This window comes from Perna viridis, chromosome 5 (genome assembly GCF_037379345.1).
Source record: "Perna viridis isolate PV_CMFRI_1.1 ecotype Kerala chromosome 5, ASM3737934v1, whole genome shotgun sequence".
In the NCBI taxonomy this organism is placed as follows: Eukaryota; Metazoa; Mollusca; class Bivalvia; order Mytilida; family Mytilidae; genus Perna; species Perna viridis.
This window is the reverse complement of record NC_142449.1, coordinates 40,971,327-40,983,851: the sequence shown is the minus strand read 5'-3', so window position 1 is coordinate 40,983,851 and position 12,525 is coordinate 40,971,327. Positions and strand designations below refer to the sequence as shown.

The following is a 12,525-nucleotide window of genomic DNA, read 5'->3' as shown; positions in this document are numbered from 1 at the left end:
AATTAAATGCGTGAAATGTTATTTTTGTTTTGCTTTATTCCTTTTATTTTCGAAATTTTTATTCAGAGCAACAATTTTAAAGAAACATGATTATCACTAACCCCTATTTACATCGAAAATGATGTCGCTTGGACACTGTCATTAAAATATCAAGCTAATTAAATGGAGGACTACCAAAGAATTTGTTTTTGTAATTGGAATTATAGGAATTGAACACTGTTTTTTTTTACAGAATTTATCGATTCTTTCATTCACAAAACAAGTGAATGATTCGATTTTACACAAAAATAAGAAAAAAAAACAGTGTTTAACCCTTAAATAATAAATTTCTAAGTTTTAGATAATAAACAATTCAATTATTGTGCAAAGAAAAGAGGATAGTACACAAAAACCTTACTATAGCAAAATTTCTTATCCAAGGAATTGGAGACTTGAGAATATCTTTATCTAAATCCATAACTTTGAATTGTTCGAATTACTCGAAAACATTATATCCCGTACACATTATAAATGATATTTATAAATTTTAATAGATGCAGAAGTCCCACATTCTGCCTGATGTAGTTTTCATCCGTTTGTAGATTTTGCAGATACAGAAATGAGTATTTTCTTGTTTACAAGTTGATGATAATCGGCAGGCCTTTAATACCAGATAATTTAGAACTAGAAACGAATATGGAATAAGTGTTTCCGGTTATATAAAAAAGGTATTTTGCACAAATATGGTCCCATGACCCCGAATGGAAAAAAATAGTAGTAGTAGAAATTGAGAGTTGAGCAATTGACAGCAAAGATGTACAGTTGTTTGGACAGTTTATGTATTAATTATCGCAACTTACATGAAATCAAATTAAATAATACTGTATTATCATAAATAAGTGAAAACGTGTCCATTTTAACAGATCTAAATTACAATGCTAGTTTTTATAAGTCTAATTTGGCAAGCCTGCACACCACTTGTCGGAGTTGAAGTGAATTTTTCTTCCTTAAACTTCAATGTTCATATTGTGATATTGAGGAAGAATACAATCTTTCTTAAAAAAATACGGAAAGCTTTTTTTCACAAAAACACCTGTTGCATCATTTGAGTTCATTTAGAATCTGACGTACGCATCCGATTAAGTTTTCTTGTCGTATTTCTGTTTAATTCAATGTTTGAATAATTGATTATCATTTTCTTGTCAATTGCCTATACATTTACATTTCTGCTTCCTCTACGAATTTGGTGGTCTTTCGTAAGTCATCTAATGTCCCAGATAGCTTTTCATAGTAATGGTCATATGCGTTTTTTCAATGCCTAATGGCTCTTGCATGACTGTAGAAACTAAAACAACACTGTACCCGATTGCTGCAGCTGATTTTCTATTGTCACGTGCACATGTGATGCTACGTATATTCTGTTTTGCCACAAGGACAAATTTTCATCATTCTGTTTAAGTGTGGGTTTATTTTGAAATGTCCTGTCATCATTCTGAATATAAGTGTGGTAACTGTTCTAATGTTAGTATTTACAGTACAGGGATTTGATTATTGTCTTCATCTCTGCTGGGCGGACTGAATTTAATCCTGTAATGTTGAGAACCTTGCTAAAATGTCAGTTTGTTCATTACCATAAACTGCACAGTGATATTTTAAGTTTGACTGATGAAAGTTTGTTGGTCCAATAATCGTTAGAAGGTCTTAAGTTCGCTAGTATTTTGACTTTAAGTATCTTTGATTTCTGGTTTTGTTTTTTTATCCTTCAAACTAGGATGCTTTTTCAGTTAAATTCTTGTGAGTAAAGACAACACATTTTATTGATAAAAAACAACTAAATTTGAATTCAGTAGTGGTTTGTTTTATTCTAATAATTTCATGATAAATATGACTTTTGTTGTATTTGAGGCAATAAATGACTAAATTGAGAACAATGGTGTCCCAACCATAGCCTGATTCTTATACAGAATGGTATTTAAAATCTTTATTTCCATTATATGTGCTATTCTTTGACAGAAGTTGCTATTTTTATTTTCGTTATGTGGATGTACACACTAAAAACATCATTACCTACAATCAAAACTACGGGAACACATAACACTAAAACACCACTGTACCCGATTGCTACAGCTGATTTTCTATTGTCACGTGCACATGTGATGCTACGTATATACGCAGAAGTGGATTTTTTATCTATTGTCAGCTCTTTTTTCAATTCTTCAATTGTTTTCTGCAACTCTTCTCTTGTCAATCTCCAATGTCTACACACACAATTACTACTGTCTGTAGAGTTTCTATATAAACTTGTTGCAAAAATTGTCACTTCGTTATCACTCGAGGATATGTCAGTTGTCTCAGTTGTGACGAAGCTCTCTGTCACTGACTCAGTGGAAATCGTGGATGTTGCAACGTCATTATCACTTGTGATTATATTAGCTGTTGTTCTCATGTTTACAGTTGTTTGGCTGGTAACTGTTGTTTCTGTTTGTATAGTTGATACGTAATTAACAACTGTGACGTCATTTTGAGAACCAGACGAAGATGTCGTGTCTAGGTTTGCAGCAGTAATGCCATTATCAGTTGTGAACTCATTTTGAGAATTAACTGATGACATTGTTTGCACAGTTGTAGTAGCATCTGTTTAAAACAATGGCAGATTGATGATTTCTAAACTATTTTTAAAATAGAATATTAAACTATTATTTTTAATAGAAATTGAATAAGTTTTTTTTATCTTTAACCTTGTCAGTTTTAAAAAGATGAACCGTTTGTCAGTTTATACCAGGTGTTGACTCAAACAATTGTGGCCAATAATAGAAACAAGAATATAATAGAGGCTTCAGAGAGACATGTCGCTTTTATTAGGAGACTGCGTTTACTTAATTGCACCGAACTCAACTTCGGTAGACAACGTCATTATGAACTTATAAGGTTGGTTACATGCTTGGCCTATCGAATAAATGTGGTCAATAATAAGTAAGGCAAATTATTCAAGCAACTGGATAACATTCGCATTGATCTCTCTATTCTGTGTAATGGACACTTGCATTCGACTAAAAATGTTAATATTATTAAATAAATATATTCATTTTCTATCGAAGTGATATTATTCTATACCAAAACAAAGGGCTTTGAGTAGCACTCCGGATAAGAATCATGCAATATGTGATTCCACATATTTGTATTTTTGATATTTTGTTTAAAATGCTTAAGTAAACAAAATATCTTGTGGATTTTATATAACCCTTGTTCATATGAGATATGAATTATATAGAATGCACTATAGAATTAAACATTAATGGTGATAAGTCTGTAATTGACACTAAAATACAACAGAAACTTGGATTTTCAACGTGGATTATCTAGAGATATTCCAGTTTTTTTTCTATAATCGTATATTTGCACTAATTTTGAATAAAGTAAAGTTTACGATGCAGTGCTCTAAGATATAGTAGGCACATGCTAGTATGCACGTGTTAGAAAGAATTGCCTGACTCAATATTAGCAACGAAGAAAAACGAAAAGTACATACAATTCACGATAACTGTAACTATGACAGATGTCAGACTACCAACACTGTTACTCGCTGTACACTGATAGTTTCCTGTTTGGTACCTGTTGATGTTCTGTAGATCAAGTACAGATGTTGTACCACCTGGAAGATTTGGCCCACTCCATGTCATGGTACAATAAGGGTTACAGTCAGCTGTACAGGTGATAGGTCCTACACTATCTGTAGTCTCTAGTACTGTGTAGGATGATGTTGAAGGAGATATTTCAACATCATCTGGCGCATCTGAAATGTTATCGTAAAAGAAGTAGCTCTTTATCCATTGTTAAACAAAAATAATAATACTAATTACTTGCAAAGAATTTTGGAAGAAAAGGTCAGCAACCACAAGAATTAAAAGAATCCAAACTGAAATTTACTTGATAAATCGAAACAGTTGCTATCTTTTAGCATTTAAAAGTTCCATTGTATTAGATGACGCACAACGTTACACTAAAGACAAACCATATTTGAACACTTTAGATAAATTCAAAATGATTAAATGATTAAATATGGGATAACATTTAAAAAATCGCTCGATTATCTACACAGTAGTAGGGGAAATACAATATTATATACAGTTTACAGTAACTGTAACTTGATTAGATCTCAAACTGCCAATACTGTTACTCGCTGTACACTGATAGTTTCCTGTTTGGTTCCTACTGATGTTCTGTAGATCAAGTACAGATGTTGTACCACCAGGAAGATTTGGCCCACTCCACGTCATTGTACAACTAGGGACACAATCAGCTGTACATGTGATAGGTCCTACACTGTCTGTAGTTTCTGTTACTGTGTAGGAGGATGTTGAAGGGGATAAATCAACATTATCTGGTGCATCTGAAATATTATCGTTTTATAAATATATTTTTATGTATTGTTTCGTCCTATCGCGAGTTGCTCATTTACTTTCGTTACTTTGTGTGTATTATTTTAGTTACTTCAGGTAGTTTGTTGTGTTTGTCTGTTTCCATGTCTGGTCTTTGTCCATGGATTACATTCTTTTGATTTCCGCTGTAATCTTGGTTCCCTTAATTATTCTTTCTAGGGACAGATTTTTAAAACTCTTATTGTTTAGCAAAGAATCTACAACGAAATTGTCGATATCAACAAGAATCATTATAATTAAAACTTAAAACTACTACCAGCTTTCAGTTTATTAAGGTTCCACTATCTTTTAAGAAATTGCTTTTTATCCATTGTTCAAATACAAGAAATATTACCAATTTGTTGCAAAGAATCATGAAAGAAAATGTCTGTATTCACAAGAACAGGGTTTTGTTGCTACTTGATTGAAGTCATCACTACAGAAGTTTTATAGTAGTCGTGAGTCGATATTGTTTATCCATCTGCACCATGAGAACTGATGTGTTCAACGTGTCTTACTTTTCCTTTCATCTTTCGTCTTAACCCGGACTTGACTTTTTATGTGCAGCTCGATGGATTTTTCTACGAAAGCAGAGGAAGCTTACTCTACCGGTGCACCTGGTCCATGCTCCAAGTTTTTAGTAGAGTCCGAGTAGCTCATTTACTTTAATTGCTTTTTACGTAGTATTTTTGTTGTTTCATGTTCTTTGTTGTGTGTGTCTGATTTCCATGCCTAGTCTTAGTCCCTGGATTACATTCTTTTGATTTCAGCTACAATGTTGGTTCCTTTCATTACTCTTTATATTCATATACATTGTTGTAGTATTTTGCTTGTAAAACTGTTAGAAAGAGAAATCATATTGTATTAAAAACATGAAAGTTATATTAGAAGGACAAGTCTCTAGTACTGTGTATGACAATATCATCTGATCCATCTGAAAAAAATAGCGTTCAAAGAAAGAACATTTTTGTCAATTTGTTAAATAAAAAAAAGAGATACTATGTCAAAAATATAAAGTTTGATTTGAATTGACAATGAATGGCTCAGAAAGTGATTTGAGTTCCTTCACAAAGCAACCAAAGTTTGCTCAAATTACTCAAATTAAAGAATTATCTCCTTTTTTTCGATGGATTTTTAATGTTTCTTTATCATTCATTTTTCTATTATCGTAGGCAGCTAATCAAAAACTAACATTTAACTTTAAAAAAGCTGCATTTGAGATGTAAAATGGCTAATTTTTTTGGAAAACGGAATTTGTCATGTGCCACCCACTGCTTGTTTTTAGCAAGAACACCTTCTTAAAACGTTCCATATGACGGAAACATTGCTTCCTGGATGAATCTTGTTTGAAGACGTTAGGTTAGTTTAGAATTACTAATTATGAGATTAAAAGTTCTTTATATACTCTGCACAGGAAGAGACGTAACACAATTACGTACATTTTACAACAACTGTAACTTGATTAGATGTCAGACTGCCAACACTGTTACTCGCTGTACACTGATAGTTTCCTGTTTGATTCCTGTTGATGTTCTGTAGATCCAGTACAGACGTTGTACCACCAGGCAAATTTGGTCCACTCCATGTCATGGCGCAGTCAGGGTTACAATCAGCTGTACATGTGATAGGTCCTACACTGTCTGTAGTCTCTTGTACTGTATAGGAGGATGTTGAAGGGGATAAATCGACAGAATCTGGTGAGTCTAAAACATCAGAGACATCATTGGTGTGTTAACCAGACAAACTGATTAGTATTTAATATAAAACTGTTAAAGCACTATAAATTCAATATGAAGAGCATCAAAGTAATACTAGAAGACAACGCGATATAAGCCATATACCAACAACGTCTTGTAAATATCTGTTATCATAAAAAAATCTTACTGACGGAAATTCGTTTTACCAGTATTAAAAGAAGAACAGAAAGATATATTTTTATCGACGTTCACGTATAATTAAAACAAGTGACATTTGTTCTCTTAAAAGAAAACTGTATCGCCCGATACAAATGCACAATCTCACTAATTTAAAAATACATGACTCTAACTTTATATAGATGACCTCAGAAAAAAAATTGATACGCTTATAGAAAAGTTGGAAGATACATGAATACATACAATTTACAATAACAGTAACAATATCTGAGGTACGACTACCAATACTATTAATCGCTGTACACTGATAGTCCCCTGCCTGGTTCTTGTTGATGTTCTGTAAATCAAGTACAGATGTTGTACCACCAAGAAGATTTGGTCCATCCCATGTCATGGTACAATCAGGGATACAAACAGCTGTGCAGGTGATGGGGCCTACATTGTCTGTTGTTTCTGTGACTGTGTAAAGCACTTTAGAAGGGCTTAAATCGACATCATTAACAACTGAAACATTTATTACATGGAAAATTACTGCTTAGGTTACGGGATTAAACATTGTAGAAAAACATTATGGTCGAATATATCTCAATGCAGAGATAAATTATGTCGTGCCAGTTTTTTTTATTCAAATGGTTGGTTGCTGAAATAAACTTTACTGAGGGTATACTTGCTATTTCAAAGTTTTACCCCTATACCACACTTAGTGTAAAACCCCATCCCTTTATGCAAATTAGTACAGTACATCAGAAATAGCTTAGAAGATTTGTAATGATTAGTGCGCATGCCTTGCGATTTTTACATCCCGTATAATGGAACCTATTAGCTAGGGGAGTGATACATAATAAATCAGGAAGCGGTTATCCGTCTGTGGAGGAGATTAACACATATTATGATAGTCCGCGTGACTGTTTATATACTTGTCGTCTTTTTGTGTTTTGTAACAAATGTACTTTTTCTTATACCTTTGCTTAACAGGATTTGGATAACAAAATTACGCACTTCTAATCACTTACAAATTGAAAAAGTGTGGCATAACATTCAAAAGCCTGACAAATTATGTTTTTTTTTGAAATGAGAACATTTGCAACCACTTTCAAAATCCTTTTAGTAGCATCAGCTGGACATCACTAGAAGATAAACTTTGCTTTCAACAATAATTTTTCAAATATTATCAGCCTGACATTATCCAGATATAGATTAGAAAACGACCAATTGGATGTAACAGTTGTTATGGTTATCTTTTGTACTTGGTTAAATGAAACAAAGACTGTTTATTTGTAGAAGCAACCCTTTTCTTGATACTTAGAAGTCCATATAAAATTCAGCCACTGCCAATGGTAAAGTGAATCATGGTGTATACAAACCCACCAAACAAACGATGCTTTTTCAGTATATATATGATATACTTTCACATAACGATAATCATTTCTGCATTCAGATCTGCACTTTGAGAAAATCGTGCGTTTATGTACCACTAAAATCAACCAAATGAAACCAAATCAAGAACCATAACCCTTGCAAAGTGCTAATTTCATGTACAATTTATATATGTTTTATGTCAAAAGTGCAACAACCACATGAAAAATTAAGACTAGTTATGTGATCAGTAACTATTTCTGAACAAGTGATTAAACTGAATTCGGTGGGTTTGGACACGCATGAATGACCTTCGGTCTGACTACGACTTAATAACATAAAATTATGTTATGCCAAACTGGCGTCAAAATAGTTTATTGAAAAAAAGATAATGGACTACAAGATTTTATAAGAATACCTTTTATTTCATTTCATTGAATATAATTTTCTGTATTTCTCCAAATGTTACACTTTTAATTTTAATTTTAATTTTGATTTTAATTTTAATTTTTTATTTATTCCTTTCTGTATCATGGAAGCCGACCCCGAGGAGTCGATATACAGGTTTTCAGAATTGATTTAAGTGGGTTTTTTATGTATAGAATACATGTGTATTTAACATTGTTTCGTACCTTGATTGCTTTACTATGAATAATAAAATCTAGGACAGATATAAGCTATAAGGGATCACCAAAAATTGAGACAAACCTACCACATTGAGGAACGGGACAGTATTCCCAACGTACGTCTGGATCCATAGTGTAACACCACGGACCCCCACTGGTGCCATCAGGGTTTCGACAAAAGTTCTCCGCTTCGTTTCCGACGACTTCTATATAATAAGTTCCATGTGGATAGGGAGAGTCCCAATGCTTACACTGTCTGCCGTTCACCGTAACATTAACTACTCCATTGTATTCTGTTCCGAGGGTTGTTATTTTACACTCTAGAACTGAATGAAAAAACAACAAATAACATAAAGTAACTAAAATAAAAGCAAATGAGCAACTCGGACTCCACTAAAAACTGGGAGCATGGACCATGTGCACGGGTAGGGCAAGCGTCCTCTGCATTTCCAGAAACACCCACCGAGTTGCTAATAAAGTCAAGTCTGGGGTAGACGAAAGAGGAAAGAAAAACTATGACACGTTGAACAAACAAAAAAGGTAAACAAAGAACAAAAATGTAATGACATGTAATATTATAGTAGTGTTACAAATAATATATTTTGTTTTAAAATTTATTTTTTAAGGATATTTTAAGACTCGGAATAAATGTAACAATGAAAGATAAACACTTCCTTAAAAAGTTTCAAAAGACATCGTCACTATGCTTTATTCTAAAATTCATCATACCTTTTCACAAAGTCGTTAGAATAAAATTTATCTTTATCTCTAAAGTTATGACTCCGCAATGCTATATTCTATTGTGACCAGTGTAATCAGTTCATATGATTTGTTTTGTGCATTTGACAGCAGAACTGTTTTCCTATTATGTTTGGTCATTCGATATTCTCCAGATCAATTACCATATAAACTAACATCATTGTTGAAGAATTAAATGGCTTAGCAAATCATGAAATTAATAAGTTCTTCATAATTTGTCAATTGATAAAACATGACATGTTATATCTGTATGCCACAAATTGATTAATTATTTGGTTAAAACGCAATCATCAAATAACAATCAAAGTAGTTTTTTTTTCTTGTGAGGAAGTAATCAAATCGGCCACATCAAATGAACACCAAAGGCACCAAAGATCTCTTACACTCGCAATCTAGAAATCAAAAATCGAAAATTGTCCCTTTCCACGTAAATCTCCTTATTTTTCCGTCTAATGTGTGAAATAACGGTAGAATATTTTGTTTTCAGATTAATAAGAGAATGTTCATGATGAAAGATCATTTGATATGGAGGCATACAGTAAATTTTATCTCACCAAAAGTTTAGTTCCAATGGAATCCTACCCTGATATAAAACAAAATGGATTTTTCTGTATCAAAAGTGTATGACTAACAGATCCCTAACAAATCATCTAAATTATCAAACAGGTCAAAGAGGTATTTCCCTTTATTTAAACAATGTATTTTAGTGTTCTCTTTGTAATTATTCATTCTTACCATTTCAGTAAACTACATACCAACATTTATATTTAGAAAAATAAGGATGAACATGATTATTATATCAAAATTTGGCGTGTGTCATCCACTGTCGAGGCCTCATAACATTATATGGCTTCTTGTATTCAATAGCTAAATCGTTTTTCATTATACCAAGGACTAATTAGTATTTTGAACTGCATATATCTTTATCAACGAAGTTATTAATTGGTTAAAATATTGGTACATGTAACCAAGAAAACATGTCCAAAACCCTGATTTGCTAAACGAACTAATTTTACAGAAGTGGGTAATGATTCCGCAAGGAAAGTAAGTTCTTCTTATTCAGAAGTAATTCATCAAGTCAGAAATTCTGTGGTCAAGTTTACGTGTGAATTGGCAAGTCTAGACTCATTTTAAATCTTGCAGAAATGAAATTTTCAGTATATTCAGCACATATGTAGGAGCAACATTCACGCAAAATTATGGGATAGAATTACCTTTGAAGAAGATATGTTATTTTGATACCATTGAAATATAAATATGAAAAACAAAACAAAAACAAACAAGAAGACAAAACAAAACAAACAAACTAAAAAAAACAAACAAACTAAAAAAAAACGAAAACTCTTATTCGGACAATAGAATAATATTTATAGAGTGGATTCTATTGTTGCTATAGTATACATTTTGGAATTCATTGAAAACGTATTAGCCTCTCAGGAATTTTGTTTTCCGTTTCAAACTATTTGATAAGACAGGATTAAGTTTTTCCGTTTTTTCAGTGTTTGAAAGTTTAAAACGACACGAAAAGTAGATTGAAAGAGCATGTATTACAATGTAACAGTGTAATTTCATAATCCGTACTCTCAAACTTGTAAAAAAATGAAGACTAAAATGTTTGGATAAATCCTCCATCATTTCAAACTGGCAACTCACAGGCCTTTTTTACATACATAATTAAAACTGTTATATGATTTTTTAAAATATTTAAAATAAAGAACATATGTGTACTATAAGAAAATGATTAATTTAGAACTCATCATGTTTTAGGGATATAGCGTTTTAACTTTTGTTAATTATAACAAAATAACATTTATTCTGTTTGAATTTTCATTCAATGGTTCAAATGTACCGAAAATATCGATCTTTTTTTTTATGTTTTTCTTCATGACAATATGTACTAAATATATTATAATGTCGAATGTACTATTAAATGGTAAATGAAAATGTATATAACTATTTTGCCTTTTTCACAAAATTCACAAATTTCTTGAAGAGTAGAGGTTTCAGCACCAGTACTAGCTTTTAGTAAAACTTTTTCATAAAATTGTATCTTTCGTAATCACAGTAGCGAAAGTGTTGATTTGTAATATTAATCATAGACAAATTAGCAATTTATGATTATAACCATTTTCATTCTTATATCAAGTTTATTTCACCACTTACCACTTTCAGATGCATGCACCATCAAAAGAATTAAAATATAACTCACAATAAAAAAGTTTTCACAGAAACGCATTTTCAATAATTAGAGATTGTAAAAAAATCATCTCCTTGCATAGAGACACATAACTTTATAAAATTCCATGTCATATTAAAAAGGGCACCGCTATTTATTTAACACTGTTAATATACGTAAATAACCATTTAAACCGTTTCAGTCAATAGGTATATTGAAAAAATATTTAAACGGTAGATATAATCATTTTCAATTTATGGAATAAATCATTTAATTTTTGTATAGAAAAATCACATTATTTGAATTCTAAGAAAAAAGTTACACTTTTTTTTTAAAGCACCATGTTTTGTTCTATACAAACTGTTTAAATTATTTATGACAACTGAATAATTGAACTGCACATACTATATCCCTTTTATCATATATATTGCATGCTGTTCAACATATGTTACTCAAATAAGCTATTTCTCAGGGGAAGTATAATTTTACAAAGAAATACCATTATTTCTGAAAACAATAATTATCTACATAGGAAATAGTTTAAAAAATGAGAAACATTTCTTTCAGTGCAAAATATTCTAAAGTTAAGTTTTGGTGATAATTTTGAATGCTAATTGTGTAACAAAACAGTAATAAACAATATAATATCTATATTTGAACCAGTTATTATTGGTAAGCCTTATTTCCTTGTGAGTTTCCAGAACTTGAGAACATTACCACGCTGATATAAGATTCAATAGTCAGTAATTGGTGGGTCTTAAATTCTATGAGGGTACATGCTTTACGTTTATAAAAATGTAACAATTTAACCAAATGTGCTTTACTTGCGAAGCCAATTTGCTTGTTAGACGAAAACGAGGGCCTACAAGACTATCAATTTTTGGAAGTTATAATTGGAAAAAACTAAAAATTTAATAAAGTAATACATGCTATTTAACGAGGTCTAACTGAAGCCTTAAAATCAACATGCCCCAATAGTAAATACATAAACACCATTCATGTCAATAATGTCAAATTCCGGTATGTTTTCAGCGTGTTTCAAAGGGTAACGTATCATCAGCAGTATTAGAACCAAATACATAGAAAAATTTAAATCTAAACATAAATATTATACAAGAAGTACTCAAAACCGAATAAAAATAGCGATACATGAAGCCATATCAAGAACTAGACGTTTTACTAAGTAATATACATGGAATGAAGCCTCTGGAATTAAATAATTATATTACATTTCGTATATATTCTGTAATATAAATGGGGTCAGACAAGTCTGAATTCTGACCTGGTGAATACCCTCGGAATAATAGAACTGATGAATTGTTATTGTTTATTTTTGT

The 12,525-nt window shown here is 31.5% G+C and overlaps 1 protein-coding gene across 2 annotated transcripts; it reads right to left on the bottom strand.

Annotated features, from left to right (window-relative positions):
• Nucleotides 1-1,836: 1,836 nt before the first annotated feature.
• On the bottom strand, nucleotides 1,837-11,312 carry LOC148617724 (uncharacterized). 2 transcript variants are annotated; one of them, XM_088585250.1, is made up of 7 exons: nucleotides 11,176-11,312; nucleotides 8,340-8,579; nucleotides 6,515-6,775; nucleotides 5,837-6,100; nucleotides 4,106-4,369; nucleotides 3,509-3,772; nucleotides 1,837-2,613 (listed from the first exon to the last, which is right to left on the bottom strand). In XM_088585250.1, exons 1-7 carry the CDS (start codon nucleotides 11,246-11,248, stop codon nucleotides 1,979-1,981), a joined length of 2,001 nt encoding a protein of 666 aa, XP_088441376.1. In that variant the 5' UTR covers nucleotides 11,249-11,312; the 3' UTR covers nucleotides 1,837-1,978. The 2 variants fall into 2 exon arrangements, with proteins under 2 accessions (XP_088441376.1, XP_088441377.1); XM_088585251.1 differs by having other exon boundaries at nucleotides 5,837-6,052.
• Nucleotides 11,313-12,525: the final 1,213 nt, after the last annotated feature.

Excerpts from the sequence above, each read along its gene's own strand:
- LOC148617724 (XM_088585250.1), bottom strand. The coding sequence starts at position 11,248 with ATGCGTTTCTGTGAAAACTTTTTTATTGTGAGTTATATTTTAATTCTT. Across the intron at positions 8,580-11,175 it reads GGTGCATGCATCTGAAAGTG|TTCTAGAGTGTAAAATAACA; the intron begins GTAAGTGGTGAA and ends TTTTTCATTCAG. Across the intron at positions 2,614-3,508 it reads AGTTACAGTTATCGTGAATT|ATGCTACTACAACTGTGCAA; the intron begins GTATGTACTTTT and ends TGTTTTAAACAG.